Here is a 25,572-nt window from a genome sequence, read left to right as displayed (position 1 = left end):
GTTCAGGAGGACTAACTGCACTGTGGAGCTGGGGCTCAGTGAGCCTGTGAACCCATGTGATCTGAAACAGCAGCTACAGGGGGCAACCAATGGATCGGGCATAAACGTTGCCATCTACAGCAATGTGGAGAGGGTTGGTAGGTGACCAGCAGAAAAATCTGAGTTCTGTGAGAAAAATGACGAGTTTTAATGACCAGAAAAATAACTTTTGTAGTGATATAAATATGAGAAACCTGGTTGCTGACACAAAATGTAAAATTCAATCTATCCATTTGGAAGATGTGGTTATTTGTGAATTCAGACGCCTGGTCCCTAACAGTTGAAGCAAGGTGATTGGGAGTAAGTGCAGTTTTGTATCCATTGCATTGTAGGTAAAGGCCTCTGTGTTGATGAAGATAGGCTGACCTCTGGAGGAGGTTTTGTGAGGTGCACCTACCCTGAGCCCTATGCTGGAATGTGCACCTCTAACCAGGCTGTCAACGTCACATGGTATGTACTCTCTGTACATTGATTTTGCTTACATGTCGTATGGGGAACTGCTATGAATGTATGCATATCTGAGAATGATTGAATCTAGCTTACTTACACAAGGCTATGAAAAAAACAAGATGCACAAGCTTCCCAAAGGTTTGCTATTTAGAATATTCTGTGCTCATCATGCTTGTTTGATTTTATTAAAGGAAATAAATGAGGGAACTATTGAAGAGCCCTTGTGAACACTTACACACAAAATCACATTTGAAGTCATTCAACAGCATGTATTGTTAATATAATTTATTCTATACATGTAAACACATTTGTTGTCCTCAGCTCAGCTATGGACTCAGATTATGTCCCTGCGCCCTCTTCTGACCCTGAGCAAGACTCCTGCGCATGTGAGTATGACTGACCATCAGCTTCTATCCCAACATGAAACACACTGCAGTGTAATACTACACTGAAATATCTTCCATTTTAGTCTTTCAATGGGCTCACTGTACAATGTATTTGAAAGGTGAACAGACATTGATCAATATGTTTGTGTAGTGTTTGTGCAATGTTTGTGCAGCTCAATATCCAACCACACACCAATTGCTCTCTATATCATCATCTTTATCAGTCATTGACTGTCTCTTATCCATTCTGTGTTCTTTCACTGACCCATGTCTGTCATGTGAAGAGATGCTGTTTTGTTTGTTTGTTTGTTTATTTGTTTGTTGTTTGCTCTGCAGTTGAACAACAAGATCAGTGTAACTGTGAATCCTTCTGCAATGACACAGGTGACCTCCTCAGTTGCATTTCACAGCCTCAGTTGTAAATTGTTAAGAGTCAACATCATTATCCAGTTTTGAACACATCAGAAGAGTTGTATTGTCAAGATGTTTGCATTTATTTCTGCACAAGAGAGAGAATGTGTACATGTGGACATAGGCTTATGCTTTTAGTGGTTAGGCCTACCTCATGAAACCATTAGTGACAGCAAAACAAACCTAAACGAAACAGCCAGATGTCTCTTCATAAAATAGGCTAACAGAAGACACCTTCATAAACAATAACAAGTTTTGTCGTGAGACTAGGCTAATAAAAGCAGAAAAGATGTTCAGCTTGCTTCGGGATTGAATTCAATTTGGGACTGTTTGGCTAGTGGTAAATGCCGAAATTCCTAACCCTGCTCACAAGTGCCACCTGGTGGTTGTTTGGGACATTGCAGCTTCACTTGGGAAAAATAAATAAAATACACGTGATTCACATGTGATTCTCATGAGAATCTCACGTGAAAGCGGCCAATGTCAACCAACGCCCACTGTACGTGTGTTTTAGAGTTTCAGTGGTTATTGTTCTCAAGTGTGTAAGCCTGCATTGTTCTCCTAGCCTGATCAATTGCATTTATTATTAATTGATTGCACACTGTGTTTTAAGACCTTTTATTATTTATGACTCTAGGTGCATGTGTTTTATGTCTGATATGGATTTAAGAATATTTTAATAATAATACGTCATGCTTTTACTGATTGTAATGTTATCTACAATTCTTTTGTAGTGTAAAATACATTCAGTTGCCTTGTGTATGAAAGGCACTACACAGCTAAAACTTTAGAAATAAAGCTTGCCCTGCCTTGCTCTGTGTATGCATGGGAAGTTTGCTCGGAGCTAAACTGTTTCATACTCCCTGTTTCAGGAGAATATTATTATGCCTTGCGTTTGAGCATCACAAGTCCCACCATCAATGCGACAGGCATACAGAACCTGGTGTGTATTCTGAATTTAGACGTGTTTGAATCTGTCTGTGTCAGTGCTGAGAATAGTGTGTATGAATGATAATCGAATTCCTGTCATTCCCTTCCTCAGATCTTCAAAACCCATGCAGACTGTGATTCAGTCACCAATCGGTAAGCACACTCTCCAGTCTATCGTCTCTACCACCACCTTAGTATACTGTACTTGCTTGTCTATGCACATGCTCTGTTGAAACACACTGTCAGATATTACAGTCTTCTCTCTGTTCCTCCTCCCCTCAGGACCTTTTGTGAAAACATAACTCAGGCATTCAAACATTTTCGGGTAAGTTTGAATTGTGTGTTGCTTGGTCTTCTTGGTCTTCCTGTAAATAATTGTATTTTGATGGAGCTCATACACGTCAGTTAATTCTCACACATTTCTGTGAATTTCTGCAGGAGATACATTTGGAATGCCATGGAAACGAAACACGGTAAACATTGTGGAAGTGTGTGTGTATGCAACATGGAATAACTTAGTCCAAAGTGCCTTTGTCTCTGTGTGTGTGACTACATCAAATAACTGTCCTGCTTTGTGTGTGCGTTCATGTGTGTGTGTGTGTGTGTGTGTGTGTGTGTGTGTGTGTGTGTGTGTGTGCGTGTGCGTATGCACCTCAGGCTTCACAATTGTATGGTTGCTCTGATGCTGGACAAGCAGCTGGGCGTGTGTGAGGTCAACAGAGTGATGGCCTACCGGCTGCATCGGAGCGGAGGGGTGTCTTATGACGGACGGCTGTCTCGAATGGGTGAGTCACTGTGCACCTCCTCAATGAAATGAAATGTGTGTGCACGTGCACATGTGTGTGTGTATGTGTGTGAGGGGTTTCTTATGACAGGCTGCTCTTATGCGAATTGGTGAGAGCAAAGCAAAAACACAGACATTCTTTTGCTTATGTCGTCTACTGTACATATTACAACATTGCAAGCTATTTTTACCACTGACGACTGGACAAATCACTTGAACAAAAAGCACATACAATGCAGTTAACAAACATGCTGTTGTTTTGTGCAGCACTACAGCGCACACAATTGGATCTGAAGACTTAGACAGAGTTCTGTTAACTATGCCGTGTACTATGCTCTTTCACTTGTGTAGCGATGTGTGGTGGGTCCAATTCATCTGGCGTGAGGCTGCTGGACTCTAACCTCTCTTGGTTCTCGTCCAGTCTCACTGTGCCTGACTTCTGTGATGCTAAACTCCGCACTTCACACCTAACATGGTAAGTGGAGTTGACCAGCATAATACACTTTAAGTGCAAGTGATTATTAACTATGAGTAATGGAAGAAACATTATGCTATGTATGTTAATGATGGATGCTGAGAGATGTTTTTTTGTGTGTGTGTGTGTATTTTTATTCGTAACAGCCAAAAGGGTGAGACTAAGGCAGTACTTCTCAATGATGTCTGTCATGAACCACTATGGCAAGGAGACCAAAGCAAAACCACTGGCACCACCACCGCCGTTCCCCAGAGCACTGCACAATCTAACACCACAGCTGTTCCTCCAACCACTACACAATTTAACACAACAGCTGTTCCTCCAACCACTACACAATCTAACACCACAGCTGTTCCCCAGAACACTACACAATCTAACACCACAGCTGTTCCCCAGAACACTACACAATTTAACACAACAGCTGTTCCTCAGAACACTACACAATTGAACACCACAGCTGTTCCCCAGAACACTGCACAATTTAACACAACAACTGTTCCTCAGAACACTACACAATCTAATACCACAGCTGTTCCCCAGAACACTACACAATCTAACACCACCGCCGTTCCCCAGAACACTGCACAATTTAACATCACAGCTGTTCCCCAGAACACTGCACAATTTAACACCACAGCTGTTCCTCAGAAAACTACACAATCTAACACCACAGCTGTTCCCCAGAACATTACACAATTTAACACCACAGCTGTTCCTCAGAACACTACACAATTTAACACCACAGTTGTTCCTCAGAACACTATACAGAACACTACACAATATAACACAACAGCTGTTCCTTGGAACACTACACAATTTAACACAACAAGTGTTCCTCAGAACACTATACAGAACACAACACAATATAACACAACAGCTGTTTCTCGGAACACTACACAATCCAACACCACTGCTGTTCCTCCAACCACTACACAATATAACACAACAGCTGTTCCTCGGAACACTACACAATATAACACAACAGCTGTTGCTCACAACACTACACAATTTTACACCACAGCTGCTCCTCAGAACACTACACAATTTAACACCACAGATTTACTGTACACTTCACAATCCAATACAACATTAACACAAAACAACATTGAATTTAATGGTACAACCTTACAGCAAAACAGCACCCAGTTTTACATTACAACGGTACCACCAAATGCCACTCAATTTAACACCACAGGTGTTTCTCAGAACACTACGCAATTTACCATATCAACACAAAACAGCACTTTGTTTAACTCCACAACGGTATGGTGGAACAACACCCTATTAAACACCACAACACCATTTCCATTGAACACAACACAAATGTATACAACAAGAAATGAATCATTACACAATGGAACAGACATGAACACAACTGCTTTGCCCACTAATGTCACGCAATATGCCACCACTTACACGTCTCTAAACTCAACAGACTTTACCACAGCAGATGCATCAACAACATCCTCACATAATATCACCATTTCAAGCCCTCAGTTGAACATAACAGAGTCGTTTACAGTTTTGCCGTCACATCTTAATGCCACCATGGACTATAACTCAACAGCCATTCCACTTACGACAACTTCTCAAAATGCAAGTTCTTCACCAGCAACATTGGGTGTTAGTTCTACTACTACTGGAACAAATACCACCCTGAACGTGACAAGCAGCTACCCAGCAGGCTCTGTGCTGAACCAGACAGTTGCCATGGTAACAACATCAGAGCAGAACACAACAAGGCAGCACGAGAACGTCACCTTGGTTCCAGCTGATCCAGACAGGACCACAACCCTGGCAACCACGATCCTCACCACCCCGGCAACTACAACCCAGCCTGGGCCCCAACCCACAGAAGAGCCTCCTGTAAACACAAACGCCACAGTGCCAGCACAGGCTAGCACAGCCGCCACGACCACTGATCCAGAGGTGTCATCTCGGACTACCGTCACTACAGTCACTACAGGTAAGAAAGAAGCAGTGAGGTTATCTACCTTCCTCTCACAGCAAAGTCATGTTCCTAGATAACTGGCCTCACAAAGGTTTTCACTTCCATTAATCTCACAATTGCATTCAGAATGTGATATTGGCCACAACTATCTGTGTCAAAACTATATCTTGCTCAAAATGCTTAGTTTATGTCTCAAAAAGCTAATTTCTGCCAAGGAAATGGTCAGAGCAATCAAAATGAGAAGTCATGATGCCATTGTTTATATCAAGTTTTGTGTTGTTGTCAACATGACAAGCATTTTGTGAGTATTTTCTAATGAACAATGCTCAAGGCAGCACTATTTTCTATTCCAAAACTCTAAACTTACACATTATTGTGTGTGGAAGACGTTGATTGCGAACAAACAATTTAGTGAATTATACCATTCTGATCTGAGAAATACGCCAAAACAGCTGTAAGAACTGTGAGGAAAAACTGTTCAGCTATGCACCCAAATACTGGAAAACCTTTCAGAAACCACCATAGCAACAACAACAACGCCCAGCGCCAGTGAGCAGGCCAACCAGCTGCTGAACCAGACCAGGGACGTATCGTCACTGAACTCGTCTCAGGTGGCGGAGCTGGTGGAGCAGCTGGAGGAGATCCTCTCGGGCCCCAGCGTCAGTCCGGAGGTGGCCCAGGCCGTGCTATCCATCGTTAGCAACCTGCTGGATGCCGATCCCAGCACGCTGGGCTCCTCATCAAACGGGTGAGACAAGCCTTCCATGTGCCAGGTCATGTGCATCTGGTGTGTTTTCCTTGCTGTATGTATCCCTATATATCAAGGTCATCTTGTGTGCCTCGAGCTTCCAAGGTCAACTTTTGATATTCCACAACAGGAATTTCATGTGGTTGTTGCATGTCTCCTCACAACATATCGTATTCAAAGACAAAGACCTGCCTGATGACATTGCTGATGGCTGAATTTGTCTGTTTACTTCGTCTGCAGCTTAATCCAAGCTGTTGACACTGTGGGTCAGAAGGTGGAAATCGAGGATGACAGCACGACAATCGAAACGGACTCACTGGTGGTATCCGCAACGAGGGTAGATGGGGATAGTTTCAATGGCGGGACATTCACCATCGCAAACCAACAGGTACAGAGTAACATCAACCCAGACTGACCACTGTATCTCACTATTAATGGATCGAAGGCTAGCACCATGACATCTGTCTCACGTGCCATTCCTCTGGACATTTCTACGCTAGAGTGCCCGAGCGACGGTCAGGAGTGTACGCAGAAGTAGACGATCGGAGAGGGAGTCGGCGCTGGATGATGGAGACCTGGGCATGGTCACTCTGCCCTCCACCCTGACGGAGAACCTGAGCCCCGAGGAGCTGAAGCTCTTCTCCCGAATCCAGTTCAACTTCTTCTTCAAGACCACGTTCTTTCAGGTGCCTGTTGTCTGCTGTCCTTTATCACATTTGCTGTGTCTATCTTTCTCTCATCTCTCTCTCTGTCTGGCACTCCGTTTCTCTGTCTTTCTCTCATTCTCTGTTATTGTTTTACAGCTCTATGCTCTATGCCTGTCATTTATTATTTTATAGGACCAATCTCTGGACCAGCTTAGGCTCAACAGTCGTATTTTGAGTGCCAGCGCATCCAACTTGTCCATCAGTAACCTCACAGAAGACGTGGAGATAATTCTAAGAAATGAGGAGCCCATTCCGGTATAGTAGTCCCAGCTATACGCCTGTGTGTGTGTGTGTGTGTGTGTGTGTGTGTGAGTGTGTGTGTGCATGCGTGCATCTGTGCGTCCGTGTGTCCATGCATGTGTGCGTGCGTGCGTGCATTTCCAATGTGTCTAATCTTAATGCCAATGCTGTCTTTTCTCTACCTTAGCAAAATGCCACAGCTGTCTGCATGTTCTGGGACTTCAGCAAAAACGGTATTTTTTTAATAAATAATTTCTCTTTTTTTTGTAAGATTCCTATCAACTTTCATTTCAGTCCAACATATCCCCGCGGGGATTTCTCAGTTTAATGAAATTCTGTCAGTGGAAGCATTGAAATGTGTGTGTTATAATACCATTCCTATGATGTATTCAAAGGCTGATGACTATACAAAGCGTATTGAGACGATTACAACTCTTTCTGCGTTTTATAAATAATATTTAATTGAGTGAATTTATCACCTCCCTTTACCACCTCACCCTATTCTGCTAGGAGGCTCAGGAGGGTGGAACTCAGAGGGGTGTTCAGTGAAGAACACTACCAAGAATGCAACCATTTGCAGCTGCAATCATCTCACCAGCTTTGCTGTCCTCTTGGTACGGACACTAAACTAATCCTCTTTAGATGCTACTGGCCTCTGAGATTAAGAAAAACTGGGTGAAAACAAAGTACAATGGGAAAAAAAGAAGACAGTGGAATCAGTCAATAATAGAATATTGTAGTGTTGATTTGAGCTACAGAGTGTATGATGGAAAAAAAAACATTAAAAAATACATTAACCTCGATCTGAAATCTGAATATCTTTCATTAATGACATGAAATCATGCTTTACATAAGCACATCTTTTATTTCCTTCAAAAATGGACTAGAATGACCTATATTTAAGAGCTGTCATTTTAGTGCTGAAAGCATGATTTCACGGCCTTAGATAAGCACCAGAAAACTAACATGTGAACAACTACACTACTGTACATCTGTTACTGCTGTGATATATACATATGCTGTGATAGATACATGTCTGTCCTATGATGTGTCTGTCTGTCCACCCAACTGTGGTTGCATGCACTCACACATAACTTACTGTATATTTTTGCACATGAAAGATGTCTTCATATCTTGGTCCTCCAATTTGACCATCTGGCATGGCTAAAACCAGACTCATTCACTTCATGAATAGAGTCTGGGGACTCACAATTGGGAAATGTTTCCAACAGTAGTATGGTGACGGGCGTTAACTTTGAAATCACAGGTCCATGCAGGCAAACCAACATTTTACAAGTCAAGTAATACCATTGTCAAGCAGGAAACAAAGTACATAGGCCAACCTTTGCTGACAATAAATGTTCTAATGGCTTATGTAATTTTAGATGTTTGCAGCGAGTTTACCAAAACCAACCAAACACTTCAAAACACTGCTGATTAGCCCTACCTTTCTGCGGTCTGATAGAAATGTTAGTGAATTATGGTGTTCCAGACTAGTACAGTATCTCCCTGAAAGGAGATCTAGGTGGGCGTGGCCCGGTTAATGATCTTCTGGATCCAGCTCAGAAATGCAAATGCTAGAATTTAGCCTGCCATTGGTTAGTGTAGCGTTGACGAGGCTAGGGTCTACACTACAGTCTTGCTGATCTCTCTCTCTCTCTCCTTATTTTGTGCTCCAGGATCTGTCCGGACAAGGCATCACAGACCGCCTGCAGGCCACCATCCTGTCCTTCATCACCTACATCGGCTGTGGAGTCTCCGCCATCTTTCTGGCCATAACCCTCCTCACCTACTTATTATTTGAGTAAGTTCACCATGAATCAGGCTCATATTTTAACCTGGTTCATCCTTCTCGTGTACATACATATAATTTGAGTAAGTTCTCCATGGATCGAGCTCACATTTCAGTCTGGTTCACTTTGGGGAGCCTAATTTAAATTACATGCAAGGTGCAAAGTCTTAAGTCTAACCAAGGCTGATTTGATGACAAGGCAAAATCCATTTGCAGTTTCAACCATGAGCAAGATCCTAAACACTAACCCTGGTGGGTAAAATCAATGTTCCCACATGATGCCACAAGAGTTTAAATTAGGGCTGGTGTTTGTACCCTTACACTGGCTCTTTGTACGATCTGGTTGAACGTTTTCTCAAGCAGACTACCTTTGTCTTGGATATGTATCCACAGACATTGTGTGTAGCTTTGTGTGTTACACTGTACAAGGCTGCATTTGCACATTCAGCATTCCTTGTGTAATGTAACCCTTCTGGAAATACACTGTAACAAACTGGACCAAGCACACACCTGGCTATTACCATCAGTCAGAGAGAATGTATTAGTGTGCAGCAGAAAGCAATGGCAAGGAATGCATGAGTGTGGCCTCACCAGGCGTCTCCGTCTCTACAGGAAGCTCCGTCGGGACATCCCGTCCAAGATCCTGATCCAGCTGTGCTTTGCGCTGCTGATGCTGAACCTGGTGTTCCTGCTGGACTCGTGGCTGGCGCTCTACACGGACGCCGTGGGCCTCTGCATCAGCACCGCCTTCTTCCTGCACTACTTCCTGCTGGTCTCCTTCACCTGGATGGGCCTGGAGGCCATGCACATGTACCTGGCCATCGTCAAGGTGTTCAACAACTACATGTCCCGCTACATGCTCAAGTTCTCCCTCATGGGCTGGGGTGAGTGCCTTGTCTGTGGGGGCGGGGGGTTTGGGTTGGTTTGCACTCATGCCTCCTTCTGCATGGCACAGGATTGTGCCTTTGACTTTAGTGAGAAGCTTAAAGGGACATTTCACCGATTAGCATTAAGCTTTGTATCTTTAGAAAACCAGTCATGTTTTTGAATGGTCGTGCATCATTCCCTCAGTTTGCCTTGAGATGAGAGAAATACGGATTTCAATGAAACCCATGAATAGGACTTTTACATCATTGACAGCAGGAAGTCCAACATTGAAATACGTATTTCTCCCATCTCAAGGCAAACTGAGGGAATGATGCATGACCATTCAAAAACATGACTGGTTTTCTAAAGATACAAAGCTTAATGCTAATTGGTGAAGTGTCCCTTTAACGTTCATAGGTACCGGTACATGTTTGGCCACTGACATCATACTTATTTACTGTCAAGCTTCGAGTTGATTATAGTTTTATTTATGAGGTATGTGTTTTGTGTATTGTCATATTTCAGGCATTCCCCTCCCTGTGGTGATCATTGTTATCTCAGTGGACAAGAATAATTATGGCCTTGTCAACTATGGAAAGTACGCCGATGGAACTACAGATGATTTGTAAGTGTCCACTTGGAGTCTTTTTTTTTTTTTCTTTTACTGCTTTTCACATTCAGAGTTGGTTTATGTTCAGGGTACTTTATTTTGAATGCCATCTCTCTCTCTCTCTCTCTCTCTCTCTCTCTCTCTCCACCCCAGCTGCTGGTTCAAGAACGACATTGCCTTCTATGTGGGTGTGGTGGCGTACTTCTGTGTGGTCTTTGTGCTGAACCTGGCCATGTTCGTGGTGGTCATGGTGCAGCTGAACCGAGTCAAGCGGCAGAACCCCCAGAACAACCAGCACCGCTCGCGCGTGCACGACCTGCGTAGCGTCGCCGGCCTCACCTTCCTGCTGGGCCTCACCTGGGGCTTCGCCTTCTTCGCCTGGGGGCCCGTCAACCTCGCCTTCATGTACCTGTTTGCCATCTTCAACTCTCTGCAAGGTATGCAACACACACACACACACACACACACACACGCACATGCACACACACACCAACCTCACCTTCATGTACCTGTTTGCCATCTTCAACTCTCTGCAAGGTATGCAACACACACACACACACACACGCACATGCACACACACACCAACCTCACCTTCATCTACCTGTTCGCCATCTTCAACTCTCTACACAGTAGATGTGCCCAAAATGGTGCGATATCACTACCATTTATTCATACAGCTGATCAACTGAAAATCTGCTGCCACATATTTCAGTTGAATTTGGAGTTTTGTTTTCATGATCACACAGCTCCCAGGTGCATTTATTATTTAGAGTGGTGAATCTGTGTGAATTCTGAATGAGGCCATACTGTAACTGAATTTAATCAGTGGAATCAGCATGGAAAAATTTATCCTGTAATGATCTTAGGTCTTAGCAGCAGAGATGTAAAAGTCTGGCTTCAGCGCTTTCCGATGCCAGTTTCCGGGTTATGGGAGCTTTAGAACTATTAACAGCCAATCTCTTTGTCAGCAGTCAATGAGTAAATGTATTACACTCTCCAGCATCCGTAAATACATCCCACCCTCCTGTGATTCAGCCATTCAGCGCAGGTTTTTTAAAAACTTTTGATCATGTGGCAGTGACATCAAAGTGTCACAACTCTGTCTATGGCTCTGGTTCTACTGTACCTGTGTGCTTAAAACACGTGAGCTTCCACTAAGCTTAGCTGATCTGTCTGACTTAAGAGTTACTTAATTACTTAATTAGAATCAGCTGATTAAGTGAATGGTTGGAAAAAAAATGTGACCGGACTTTTACTTTCTGATGCCGGACTTCTACACCTCTGGCTCTTACTGTAGTTCTTAATATTTCATTCCCTGTCTGTCAATCACCCTGATAGTGCACACACAAATCATTAGTCGTTCAGGAGTTTTGTTGTTTCTGTCTCCTTGCAGGGTTCTTCATATTTATATTCCACTGTGCACTGAAGGATAATGTCCGCAGGCAGTGGAGAACTTACCTGTGCTGTGGTAGCCTACGGCTTGCTGAGAATTCAGGTATTGTATATCACCACACACACACACACACACACACACACACACACACACACACACACACACACACAGAGAGAGAGAGACACACACACACAGAGTGTAGCCTTCCTACGTGGGACACTGTGAGCCTGTCCATACAGGTCACATGCCAATATAAACATGTACATACTAACACATACAGATATTCATGACACCAGCATACTACTGTAACATTTGGCTTTTACTTATTTATGCAGATTGGAGCCGAACGGCTACTCAGAACAACACAAAGAAGACATCCTTAGCCACCACCTCCTCCGTCCACTCCTCCAACTCTGGCCTGACCCAGAGAGCCTCCAGGAACTCCTCTATGACCAGTGATGTTCTAGAACAATCTAATGGCATCCGTGAGTAACAGCAACTTCGCTTTCTTTCTTTCTTTCTTTTTTCTTTGTTTTTATTCTCTTGTTTACACAAGGGCAGATAGAAAGGTTGCAGGGGAAATAGAAATATCATTTTATTATTATAAATTGTGTGTGTGTGTGTGTGTGTGTGTGTGTGTGTGTGTGTGTGTGTGTCTGTCTGTCTGCCTATCCGTGTCTGTGTGCATGTGTGTGTCATAAAAGGCTCTCCATTCGAGGACAGTGTGATCACAGCTTTGGAAGACACTAATGGCGATGTTGTCCTCAATGAGATCAACAATCAGCATAGCATTAGAAGACGAGAGTGATGGGACGGGATTGACACATATGACCTGCAGGCTCATCGCTTGTGTTGCATCTACCGACTTGAATAATGTTCTTATTCAGAAAAATGTGAAATGGGAGTATTCACCATGCAAATCACTTTGAACTGAAGTGAAGTGAAAAGAGACTCAAAAAGTGACAGGAATGAGGACCTACCGTCAGGTACGGAATCCTGCAGAATGTTTAAAGGAAGTATACGTCTGATGCCAAGGTTCCTCACTCATGGTCTCACTCACTCAGTGTGGACTGCTGTGAGAACACATGAGCTTTCCCCAAATACATTTCCCACTCGGCCCAAGGAACAGTATTATGGTCTTGACTGCACGGAAGCCCACGGAGTCCCAACCTTCAAATCCCCAGAGAAGCGTCTGGTCCACTGGTGGCCAGGGACTGTTGAGTTCTGACATTGTGGGACACGGGCCACAGCCAATGCTTGACAGTAACTGACAATTAGACAGTCACTGAAAATGGCTGTGCTTTTGCCTGATGTTTTACAATGTGCATTGTAAATGACCATTCCTAAATTATTGTAGACATTTAACACAAGGTCCGTCTCTTAATGTCCAAATGTCCTTTCATTTGGGCTCTAGTAAATGATTGTACACTGATATGTGAAGAGTGGAAAGAGAGAAGATTTTTTTAAACAAATATCAGCTTAAAGGACTTGGCTGTGAAACAGCTAGGACTCGAGTGATATCCAACTCCATATACCAAAGGCTGTTTGGAATGACGTCTCAAAGTAACAGCCGTTTCTTTGATGAGGGACTTGTTTATGGTACTCCTCGGCAATGAATTCCTGCTTTAAATTTCAAGGTATAAATGAAGGTCTTGATCAAATGAAGTAAGCCAAAGTCATATGTTGCTACATCTTAGATTTAGAAAATGCTGATCAGCATGTTAAAAATATTTGTAAAGCACTTTTCAACTGTTTAGTACCAGTTGGCTTTGGTTAGTAGGTTCCTTTTCCTTTCAAGTATCCCCTGAGCCAACTACACTTCTGTTATGATGGATGCATGCTGTTTTGCATCTAATATGTTCTTCCCATGCAAAAACAATGCTGAGAGTATACAGTATGCTGTTATTTAATGAACGTCTCAGTTGCTTTAGTTTGGCCATGTACCACATACAACATATGATGACAGTAATAATGTTATCACTTATTCAATCTTAAATGTTAGAAGATTTAATTTTAGTTTCATTTGTATTATGTGGTTTTCATTCTAATGTGTTTTTTTTTCACATTTTGATGAATGTAGACTTTAAGACAAACCAGTAAATAGTGATCTATTTTTTTTATAGAGTGTGAAACACCCCAGTAATTATTATATTTTACATCTCATAATGATGGTGATGCTTCCTAAAACAGATTTAATAAATATATCTTTTAACTTTTACCAGCTTTGTTATCTGTAAATATCAGTCTAAATGCATTTATGACAGACAATTTTTTAAACCATGAATTTCATTGTGTATATCTATTTGTGTGTGTGTGTGTGTGTGTGTGTGTGTGTGTGTGTGTGTGTGTGTGTGTGTGTGTGTGAGTGTGAGTGTGAGAGAGTGTGTGTGTGTGTGCGTGTGTGTGTGTGTGTGTGTACAATAGGTGTGTATCCCTGTATGTCTTTGTATGTGAGTACGTGTGAGCTCAGTGTGTGTACGTGAGTGTGCACATGTCTGTGCATGTCCGCTAAATGAGTCAAAACCATCTTTTCAGAGAGAGCAGGATTCCTGCACACACACACCCCTCTCCAGGATTGCTGCAGACACTTTTGTTCATGAATAGACGCTCCAGTAGATGATGTTGAACAGCAGGTAGGCCATAGGAAAGCCGATCCTGGAGTACGAGTCTATCAGGTAGCTGTTGCTAATGATCAAGTCTAAGTAGTCCTGGACAGGGCGCCTCTTCCACAGACGGGTACCCACCACAGGCGGAACATCTGCTGCAGGGTCTGTGGGGAAGCTCGGAGGGTCCGCAGAAAGGGTCGGCATCGAAGAAAAGTCGGTAAGCTCAATGTCCGCCTCGTGGTAATAGCCATCGAAAGCCATGGTTTGGGTGGCGTCGAAGGAGGGCGGCTACAAGGACAAGAAACAAAATGCTGTGTCACAAACGGGGATTGAATTGTGCCCAGAGTTACTTGAACCTTGACATAAGTGGCCTATGAGCTTCCAGGAGAGGATAAGTGCAAGAACAACTAGGCCAATGGGTGCAAGTAACTGGTTGCGTATGCTGTGAACAGTTTATAAACTTCATTTTTGAATGTACCTTATTTAAAGGTCAACGATATGACGATTAGTACAGGACAGATTCCACTGAAGCTGCAGTTCAATTGATGCTTCTCTTGGCATTTTTATTGTATTTTATTTGGTTTGTTACTATTGATTAATGAATCCCCAAGGCATAGTGCCATTCACCTTTCCTTCCTTGCGTCTCTGCATCTCCTTAATGGTGGTCAGGTAGTTGACAGCAGCATACTGGATGACGGACAGGAACACAAACAGGAAGCTGACCCACAGGTAGATGTCCACCGCTTTGACGTAGGACACCTGGGGCATGGAGGCCGACACGCCCGTGATGATGGTGGACATGGTGAGCACCGTAGTAATACCTGAGGGGTTATGAAGAGAGGCTTATGTAGTAGTCATACTTGAGGGGTTATGAAGAGAGGCTTATGTAGTAGTCATACTTGAGGGGTTATGAAGAGAGGCTTATGTAGTAGTCATACTTGAGGGGTTATGAAGAGAGGCTTATGTATTGTAGTATAGTCATACTTGAGGGGTTATGAAGAGAGGCTTATGTAGTAGTCATACTTGAGGGGTAAGGAAGAGATCTGCTTATGTAGTAGTCATACTTGAGGGGTTATGAAGAGAGGCTATGTAGTAGTAATACCTGAAGGGTTCTGAAGAAAGGCTTATTTAGTAGTAATACCTGGGTGGTTATGAGAAGAGGCTTATTTAGTAGTAATACCTTGGTGGTTATGAGAAGAGGCCTATTTAGTAGTAATACCTGGGTGGTTATGAGAAGAGGCCTATTTAGTAGTAATACCTGGGTGGTTATTATGAGAAGAGGCCTATTTAGTAGTAATACCTGGGTGGTTATTTCAAGCTTTCTGCTCTTCTTCGGACTTGTAAACAATACAAAGTTGTAATCTTGAGTTTAAATAGCATCCTTTGTATTTGTATGTTTACTTACTGTACACCCTAGGCATTTCATGGATAGGCACACTTAAAATAATTTAGAAAGAGTATAATTTAGAAATGCGTGAAATAACATGTCAGATTATTAGTAATAATAAAAATAGTTACTAATTATATACAAAAATAATTACTAATTATACAGTATATATATATCCATATTTATAATTATAGTAACTAATAATAATTTAGAGATGTGTATGAGCAATGATCAAATCAGACAAGGTATATGGCCAGCATAGTGTGCTGTGTCATATTGATGCTGCTAGAAATGCCTACAGTATGAACACATTCCACTCACTACTGAGAGGCAGGGAGAACAGAAGGCAAGAGGAGTGGGGAAGAGAGATGGCATTGCATGCGAAAGCCAGAGCAAGTGACGTGGAGGAAGATTATGTGGGTTTCTATATCCTCTTAGGTAGGAACGGCTCAAGGAGAAAAATACCCCGCCAAGACTTTTGATCAACCATCATGTGCGTTTAACAGTAGTCAATGTTTTACACATTACGTGTGTGTGTCTGTGTGTGTGTGTGTGTGTGTGTGTGTGTGTGTGTGTGTGTGTGTGTGTGTGTGTGTGAGAGAGAGAGTGAGAGTGTATTGGGGTGTGTGTGTGTGTTTGTGTGTGTGTGTGTGTGTGTGTGTGTGTGTGTGTGTGTGTGTGTGTGTGTGCGTGCGTGCGTGCGTGCGTGCGTGCGTGCGTGCCTGCCTGCCTGCCTGCGTGCGGGCGGGCGTGCGTGCGTGCGTGCGTGCGTGCGTGCGTGTGTGTAAGTGTGTGTACCAAGGGAGACTCGAGCCGGCACAGCTCTCCTGTCGATCCAGAAGGACACCCATGAGAGCAGCACCATGAGCATTGTGGGGAAGTACGTCTGCAGCATGAAGAAGAAAATGTGCCGTCTCAGAATGAAGTTGATGTACAGCCGGTTATACCAGCCTGAGAGAGAAACAGAGAGACAGAGAGAGGGGGAGAGAGAGAGAGACAGAGAGAGAGAGAGAGAGAGAGAGAGAGGGAAGAAAAAAAGGGGATTGGTGTTTAGTACCAGCCAGAGCGGTAGAGAAAGCAGAGTGGAAACACTCCCATAAGAGACTGGAAAAAAATGGCAACTCTTTCCCATGCCAGTTTCCAGGTCATGGGATTTTTGGAACGTCAAACAGCCAATCTGTTGGTCAGTAGTCAATGACTTCATTGATTACACTCTCCAGCATCCAGAAATACATCCCACCCTCCTGTGATTCAGCCATTCAGCACAGGTTTTTTTGGAACGTTTGATCATGTGGCGCAACTCTCTCTTTCTATGACTCTGGTACCAGCTAGTTCCTGGTATGCAAAGACAACCACAGAGAAACATACTCTAAACAGTGAGTGGCATACCACAAAGACTAGAATAGTCAAATAGCCTGAGAGCAGACAAGTGCATCTAGCAGACAAAGGTAACTTTCACTGCTGAGGGGCACTATATCACGCCATACTCACAATACAATATAGCCTACAATACTTTCATTCTATTTGAAACTATTATTTTTAATAAACGTAGAGCTCATATACTGTAACTCACTTTGGGCAAAAGTGTTGGTCAAATACCATAAACATAAACGTCAACACAACAACAGAAATACACAGTACCCGTGCTGCCATAGAAGGCCATTCCAAAGGACGGGTGAAACTCCTCGATGAAAAATTGCGAGAGCACAATCTCGTCGGTCCTCAGAGAGTCGTTGCCGTTCTTCCAGTAGAGCATGAGGTCATTCTCATTGTAGGCATCTTCACAAGCGGAGGGGAAACAGAAAAGAGGCCATTTAGGGTAGAGAGGATTTAGAATGCATGCTTTCCAGACATCGTTTTACATATACTGTATCTAAGAATCTACAATATATGTAAGGGATAATCAACGACGCGCCGTGCGTTTATAGGAAAATAATGTACGTTCGAAGTGGTAATAAGGACCCGACGCCGCAGGCGGAGGGGACTTTACACTTCGATAAGTGCATTATTTTCCTATAAACGCACAGGGCGCGGAGTTGATTATCCCGCTTATACCACTGCTACTATCATTTTCGTTTATATTGCCGCCGTCTTAGATACAACATTGCTGTTTTTACCGTTACATTCACATTGCCGAATTAATATTCAAGTGTAATAAGCCCAAAAGAAGGGAACTACTTCATAGCCGTGCGGTATATAGAAAAATAATGCACGTTCCAAATAGCGCATCACAATAGGAAATTTGACCAAGCAGTGGTATAATTCAGAAATATACAATTACTGATATCTTATGACACATAGAGGTCATGACCCAGATCTCTAGCCTAAACCCTTGATCCTTTCTCATTTGTTTTCTTACTATAATTCACAGATTTTTCCAGTATTTCTTTAGAAATTACATTGATAGCAGTGAAGTTTTTGGTCGTGGTGTGTGTAGTAAAGTAAAAGGCTCATACTCACAGAATCACATACAATAGGTTATGAAACCTTATGAAAAATAATCAAATAATAATGAGTTCTATAAAAGTAGCACATCTCTAATGTTCTTTAATACCTCTATAATATCCTTGCCTTCAATAGTGTTCATATAGTACAATATTGATACTATAATATAGTACTGTACTATAAGATTACTACAGTATGTTGTCTCAAAATACTGTAAGGTTCCTGTAGTTCTTTTTCGTAGGGGGAACTTTGTATGAGTGTGTGCAGTGATGGCACTCACAGCTTTCCAGCTCCAGAGAGCAGTTCTGTGTGTCTAAAGGGAAGCTGCTGAAGTCCATGGCACACTGAGCCGTGACCGTGATCCTACAACAGACGTACAGTATGGCACTCATCAGTTTAGAGTCCAATCCAGTACAGTACAGTACAGAACAATATAGTACAGTATAGTAACGGTTAATAAGTGACAGTGATCCTTCACCAGACAGTCCTAATCAGTTTATAGTCCAGTACAGTAAGGTACAGCACAGTATAGTAACGGTTAATAAGTGACAGTGATCCTACAACAGACGGCTCTCATCAGTTAATACCTTGCTGTCATTCACAGGCTATTAATAGACAGGCGCAGCCTACATGTTTATGTTTTTTTCTCTTCATTCTTTCTGATTAAAGCCAAAACTGATTCTGATTTATTGGGCAATTATTGTTTGGCAACTTGTGGGCCCCTAACCCACAGCTGTGAGGCTTCATTACACATTACGGCATGTGGCATGTTGGCGTCATTGTCTTTGTTTAGCTTACGTATGTAGGCTACCACAGCCACTTGGCATTTAGTTTAATGTGAAACAGTTGGTTTCCGTAGATTGTGTAGTGGTTTCTGTAGTTTTTCAATCAGTCTAGGAGTGACTATAGTGGCTACTGTATGTTTATCTTTCATGTGATTTTATGAAAGTGATAGTGGGATTATGCCAGTTGCATGACGCCGGTGAACGTGAAATGTATTTTTTTTATGACACAATACAGTAGAATTTTAATAAACCAGGGTTACTACACAGGAAGCAGCTAATACTCAGGAAATGACTGTAATCATGTCAAACTGCTAACCTCACAATAAAACATGTTGAAGCGTGTTAGAGGAACAGCATTGTGATCAGGAGAGAGGAACTTATTAATGTTTTCAGTGTGTTTGCTGGTGAATTTTTGTGGTTTATAAGTTTCATCTTTTGCTTTGACAGCACATCCAGTCTCATAATTTTGCTGCAATCAGTGATACACAAAGAGATACTGTACTGTAGGTAGACCCCACAAGGACCACAATGGAAACAAGCCTTTGGGCTTTATTGTGTTTTTTTTATATCCTTTTGAACACATTATATTGTTCAATAAAGAATCAATCAATCAATCAATCAATCAATCAAAACCCACACAGGTAGACCCAGACAGTCACCTGACACTGTAGAGAATGTTGCCGTCGGGCCAAACTCTCAGCATGATGTTCTCCATAGTGGTGTCATGGATGAAGGAACGCTTGGAGTGGACAAAGAACACATCTGGCACCCAGATCTTCTTCACCAGTCGGGCATCAAACGTACGGCTGAGGTTGTTCCCGGAGGGAAAGGACAGCCTCTCATCCTGCCAGTAGTGTCTGAGGTATAGAGTCATGGTGAAGTCCTGCACACACACACACACACACACACACACACACACACACACACACACACAGACACAGGGTTATGGTGAAGTCCTATAAAGGCAAAGACCACTGGACTACGCAGACATCAGAGGTGGGACTGAAGACCATAACCACAATACCCCACTGTTAACAGAATACCCCACTGCCAACTCCTTTCCCTTTCCTTTACCATCAGCAAGACTGAAGCGTAGAGGCAGTGTGCGTGAGTACATTTTGTTTCTCTGTTTTTGTGTGTATGAGGACTCCCCTCCCCTCCCCTCTGGATAATAAAGTAACTTGAACTTGAACTTAAACTTGAGGGAATAAAATCAGATGACCCACCAGAAACACTGTATATTTACTTACTCTGCTCGCTTACCACCGGAGAAAACACTTACATACATGATTTACAGCACTGAAGAATATCAGTGGAATACTCCAGAAGAACAATCAATCTCTAGAGCTTGGGGAGGGTTTCTGACTGATCATGTTTATAAGTTAAGTGTAGTTACTTTATTTGTCCAGAAGAAAATGTTTCCTCTCGGCATCTGGAGGTAGTGTATACACAATCACTGCCCATTCACATTTTTAGAGTCAGGGATCATACTGTCCACTCTTTGCTCACAAGTCTGTTATCCTAACCGGTAGACCCCGGATAAGATAAGAACGATTCAGATGACCAAATTCTTACAAAGCATGAACTCTCTCTAGTTAAAAAAAGATCAAATCAGCTGTGACCGTACCATGTTGACCTCAGAGATGCTGTCAATACTCTCCACCTGTACGTCAATGCCAACAGGTATGGCTGATCCTATAAGATAAATTAAACATAGGCATAAGCACACACAAACACACACACACACACACACACACACACACACACACACACATTAAAACAGATAGAGCATCTATCATTTTTTTTTATATATTTTAAAATGTCATTACATGAGCCCGCCCTTACATCAGCATAAAGAATATTTTGTATTTTAACACTAATAGCACTATATACTGTATGATAACTATACATATTGGATGGGAGGGGGAAATAACACGTTGCCTGATCTTGTGTTGTAAGCCCAGAAACTCTGAGTGCCCTGCCCTACCACCCACCCCCTATCCTGTCCAGATCTCTCCACAGTAGCCAACAAACCGCCTATTTACAGGAAAATAACAGCCAACACAAATCTTTAAGCTATAACCTTCCCACTCAGCTCAATGTTTATCCACTAACACATAACAGGTCTATGTGTTTAAGAATGTTACATCAGTCTTGCAGGAGTTCTGCGGACAGGTTTGTATAGACACTGTGTGAATGTGAAGGCATTTAAGTTCATGGTTTTGTGGAAGTTGATGGTTTGATGGAAGCTATTTCAGTTGATGGTTTGAGGCAGTTGTGTGGTAGTGGTGGTAATAGTAGTAATGGTGAGATGTTTGTGGACATAGGTTTTATGTTGGTGTGTTAGTGGGAGGCACATCCTGAGTACTCAACTCAAAGGTCTTTTTAGAACAGATCTCTCTCTCTCTCTGTCTCTGTCTCTCTGTGTGTGTGTGTGTGTGTGTGTATAAGAGTGTGCGTGTGTCTGTGTGTGTGTGTGCGCGTGTGTGTGTGCGTGTGCGCAATGGTGGTCAGCCAGTCCTTAGCTGTGCAGTGTTTATGTTGGTAAACCTCCCTCCTGACACCTTAAGAGCAGTGCTGGCAAGAGTGCTGGCACGCTGGGCTTGTTGGCTCTACTGCTCGCACGCTCGACTCCTGATCCCGAGGTGTTGCGTGTGTGCGGGTTATACTCCAAGTGTGCGCAGGGCTGAGCCTCACGGGAACACAACACAGGTTGCACTGGTTACATGGTTACATGGTTCAATGTAAACAAAGAGCGATCGTCTCCTGCAGAAAATTGCATAGGGTCTCTTTAAGAGTCACAGCGCAGATTACATTTGCAGTGTTACATTTGAGTGTTTTTTATTCATCTTCAGATAGCCATGTATGCATATAAATCTCTGTTAGAATGTAAACAAAGTCTTTATGTGTATTCTCATGTATGCATGTATGCGTATGCATTTCTCTCTGTGTGCAATATTAATGAGTTTGTGGTCCTCCAGTGTCAAAGGCCATGAGACCCCAGCTGGAATCACCTCCTTCTGAACTGCAATGTTTTTCGCTCACTCATCTGTTTTATCAGATCAGGATGATAATCCAGATTACAACATGCTGAAGCACATCTGCAGCTCTGGCCATTGACTGCTCCGTGTTAATCTGGGTCAGATCTAATTTTAGGCAATCTGGCACTAGCACCGCGGGCCCCTGGTGACCTACTCCCCAGAGGCTTTCAGCGTGGATCAACACTACTGATCGCTTAAATGGCTCCCAAAATTATGGCAATTACGACCGTGTATACATCACGAGTGCAGATAACCCAAACAGCACTGCTAAGCAGCAATCCTCTGAGTCAGTCTATTGACAAACAGCACAGCAGACACCTCGTGAAGTTATATCTGTGCAACATGCATTGGAGTTAGACCCTCGTTCGCTCAGGAGAAGCAGGTTATTATGCAGGTGGGAAGGGTGTGATCTCACCCCCGAAGCCGGGCCTCATAGCGAAGTCGTGGTCCTCGATCCTCAGAAGCTGCTCTGTTTTAATCAGCAGCGTCTTGGTGCTGTCCTGCTTCTTGATCTTGTAGTTGATTCGCCTGCAGATCAGCGGGAGGGAAGAAAAAAAGGGGTCAGAATGAAATGCCAATGTGACGCACAAAAAAATAAACGTGTACGAGCACAAATCCCGCATGAACTCGGATCACACTCGTTTTTATTCCTTTGGGAAGGACAATGTAATGGATTTTAATGGAGTGGAATCATTGTCCTGTGCTGCAAAGGACATGCGTGTGTTATTCAAAAAACACAATAACAGTTTTTTTTTTTTTTTTTTTTTTTAAGTATAACGCACATGGAAACATGGCATGATATTCTGAAGAATAACATAATAAAGTATGACAAGATCAGAAAGATTGGATTTAGAAGAAGAATTTTGGATTTAGACTGTGTCCATTTAAGTCATTGACTGTATACTCTACTATATAGAGTCAATGGTTTAACTCTTAGAAGGCTACTCTCATGGCTCTGGTACTATTGTACACTGCCCCACAAGAGGATTTCAGCTCTTTAGCCTTAAAAGCCTCTAGAGAGAGAGCAGGTCACTTCCATCTACAAGAAGCCTCCATACACTTCTTCCTCCCACAAGCTTGGACATATTTAACTAGTGTCTTGGGCTCAACAAGTTTCCATGAGAGGGTATTACAGGACAAATCAACTCAGTTCTAACTCAGCTGCAGCTGTCTAACACTTTTTAAAAAAAAAGGGTTCACTAAATGTCACTGACTTACCAGTCTCTACATACAACCATGGAACTTTCAGATAGTTACAGTGTATTATTTTACATGTTATGAAGAAAGTCCTAAATACTAAATCATATAACCATAAAATAAAAGACATTTGCGATCGTAACTGACTATGGCAACTCGACCCAGGAAATACAAACAATTGTATATTTAGAAACAAGTTTACGATGCTGTGTCGGTACACCAGAAAGCAGGGTGGATGTGCATGAGGGCTAATGGAGAGTTGTGAGGGTAATGAAGCGTAATGAACAGAGCATGAACAGAGAGACTCTCCCGCAGGCACTGTCTGTCTCTCTCTGACTTTGCTCAGTGGTGAAAAACAAACATGCCACTCGTTAAAACTTCCAGTGGTTTAAGCTTGTTAAAGGTGAAAAAATGTCACCACAAAGAAATGCGTCAAGGCATGTTGTATGTTATGGTGTCGTGTTGCTTTGAAACACAGAGCGCAAACAAGGTTGACACTTCATTTGTCATGAGTGCGATAAACAGTACCACCATCAGCAGTGGTCATAAGGAGACACAGACCACAGACAACAGCAGCCCATAACCCTGTACTTCACATCCCTGAACCTCACATTTTCATAATCGACACTATCCGCACTACAGCTGTTTCCAGACGCCTAATCCCTCTGATAAAAAGACACAGGCAATTTCACAGTCTGACCAGCTCGACTTACAAACATACTGTCCCCTCATTACCCCGCAAATGTAAACACACTCGCAAGACCATAATGACAGACCTGCAGACCTGACGATGCATGTAAAGCCACAGGACATGACAGCATTTAACAAGTGACATACATTTCAGTAAGTGTGACATGTCAAATAAGTGATATTTCGATCAACAAGACATAATAAGAATAATTAAAATGCTTAAAAAGCATTGAGGCTATACAAAGACCAACAAGTCATTGCAAATTGTAAATTGATTGTGAGTGGCTTTGGATAAACACATCCCCACAAATGATTCAAATGTAAAAACACAAATGTCTATGTTCTGTCTAAGTGGGAAAATAAACATATCACAGTTCCTCACCCTCCATAATTGAACTTGCTCTGCCCTTCCAGAGGTACCTCCTTGTTGCGTCTGCGGCTGCTGAGCAGGGTGACCGGCCACAGCCAGGCCAGGCAGAGGAGCCTGAAAGCCAGCAGCACCAGCCTCATGGCCCCCGGGGTCACAGGTACCCTCCCAGAGACCCGGGGCAGCAAAACCAGCACATCATCTAGATATTTCCCTGTTGCTTCCGGTGAGAAGTCTCGGATCGCCTGTCTCTCAGATGTGTATTCCAGCCATCCTCTGCGGGCAGGAAAACCAGCAAGTCGTCTAGATATTTCCTAGTTTCCTATGTTAGGAGCCTCAGATGTCCGCCTCTCAGACGTATGCTCCAGCAATCCTCTGTTGGTGCTCCCTCTCTTTCGCTCGCTCTCTGTCTTGGCTCTGATCTCCTGGGCTGTAAGCTCTTGCACTGATAGTGGATGTGCCACCCGGGCCCCTAGCCCTAGTCACAGGGAGTGGCGGGTCAATGCGCTTTGGTGTCCCTCCACACGTACACGCCGTCCTCTGCTGTGTCCTTGTTAGCTCCAACGCAATGCAGCGCATAAGCCCCCTCAATGCATCTGCCTGTACATCAGCTTGTGCCCATCTGTGCCTTTGTTCCAGTCTTTGTGGATGTGTGTGTGTGTGTGTGTGTGTTTGTGTCTATGTGTTCCAGGAGTGCAGATGTGTGAGTCTGTCTTTGTTTGCATGGGTGTGTGAGCGTATGTATTTGTATGCATGTATGTGTCTGTCTATTTAGGTGTGTGTGAGAGAGAAAAAGAGAGAGAGAGCTCTGAGCTCTCCAGAGTGTGTGCAGACTTTTCCGTCACAGTAGCTGGGTGCTTCTTCAACCTCGCCTGATTAAAATCAATATGAATTCATTCTTACAGTGATAAAGCAATGACTTTAATTCCTGTGCAATCCTCTTATCTGCAGCCTCTGAAATCTTTTGGTAACCCACTGGAGACAGGGGTGGTCTCCCTAATCGGGATTTTCGCGTAAAAGAAAATAAATACGCCCGCTACAATAGCAGGGCTTACAGAGATACCATAAAGTACATTATGGCTGCCACCCAATACACAGATGTGCAAAGACAGAGAAAAAACACACACACACACACAAGCACACGCACACAATCTGCTGTTTTGGCACCATAACAACCCACAACTCTGTAGTGTGAGTATGCTTTGGGGTAAAGAAAATAGACTTATCGTCATTAAACAGACACATACACACAGACACACAATCACACACAC

The 25,572-nt window shown here is 43.0% G+C and overlaps 2 protein-coding genes across 3 annotated transcripts in view; one reads left to right on the top strand and one right to left on the bottom strand.

Annotated features, from left to right (window-relative positions):
- The window catches only part of adgrg2a (adhesion G protein-coupled receptor G2a), a 28,889-nt gene extending 14,888 nt beyond the window's left edge, over positions 1-14,001 (top strand). For both annotated transcript variants that reach the window (XM_062521398.1, XM_062521397.1), the window contains exons 11-34: positions 7-137; positions 372-489; positions 811-875; positions 1,212-1,259; positions 2,159-2,229; positions 2,329-2,369; positions 2,499-2,541; positions 2,655-2,689; positions 2,874-3,001; positions 3,352-3,475; positions 3,622-5,441; positions 5,940-6,174; positions 6,415-6,562; positions 6,675-6,860; positions 7,014-7,136; positions 7,309-7,354; positions 7,632-7,735; positions 8,801-8,925; positions 9,526-9,797; positions 10,306-10,405; positions 10,544-10,827; positions 11,784-11,885; positions 12,119-12,268; positions 12,488-14,001. In XM_062521398.1, coding sequence (XP_062377382.1) covers positions 7-137; positions 372-489; positions 811-875; positions 1,212-1,259; positions 2,159-2,229; positions 2,329-2,369; positions 2,499-2,541; positions 2,655-2,689; positions 2,874-3,001; positions 3,352-3,475; positions 3,622-5,441; positions 5,940-6,174; positions 6,415-6,562; positions 6,675-6,860; positions 7,014-7,136; positions 7,309-7,354; positions 7,632-7,735; positions 8,801-8,925; positions 9,526-9,797; positions 10,306-10,405; positions 10,544-10,827; positions 11,784-11,885; positions 12,119-12,268; positions 12,488-12,591 — 4,603 coding nt within the window. In that variant the 3' untranslated portion in view covers positions 12,592-14,001. The remainder of the gene's footprint in view (positions 1-6; positions 138-371; positions 490-810; positions 876-1,211; positions 1,260-2,158; positions 2,230-2,328; positions 2,370-2,498; positions 2,542-2,654; positions 2,690-2,873; positions 3,002-3,351; positions 3,476-3,621; positions 5,442-5,939; positions 6,175-6,414; positions 6,563-6,674; positions 6,861-7,013; positions 7,137-7,308; positions 7,355-7,631; positions 7,736-8,800; positions 8,926-9,525; positions 9,798-10,305; positions 10,406-10,543; positions 10,828-11,783; positions 11,886-12,118; positions 12,269-12,487) is intronic.
- Positions 14,002-14,377: 376 nt separating this feature from the next.
- On the bottom strand, positions 14,378-24,444 carry LOC134066171 (gamma-aminobutyric acid receptor subunit rho-3). The gene is made up of 9 exons (XM_062521414.1): positions 24,317-24,444; positions 22,463-22,575; positions 20,634-20,701; positions 19,666-19,889; positions 18,502-18,584; positions 17,418-17,555; positions 16,575-16,727; positions 15,017-15,210; positions 14,378-14,677 (listed from the first exon to the last, which is right to left on the bottom strand). Exons 1-9 carry the CDS (start codon positions 24,442-24,444, stop codon positions 14,378-14,380), a joined length of 1,401 nt encoding a protein of 466 aa, XP_062377398.1.
- Positions 24,445-25,572: the final 1,128 nt, after the last annotated feature.

The sequence above is a fragment of the Sardina pilchardus genome, chromosome 19 (genome assembly GCF_963854185.1).
Source record: "Sardina pilchardus chromosome 19, fSarPil1.1, whole genome shotgun sequence".
NCBI classification, from domain to species: Eukaryota; Metazoa; Chordata; class Actinopteri; order Clupeiformes; family Clupeidae; genus Sardina; species Sardina pilchardus.
This window is presented reverse-complemented; position numbering and strand designations above follow the sequence as displayed.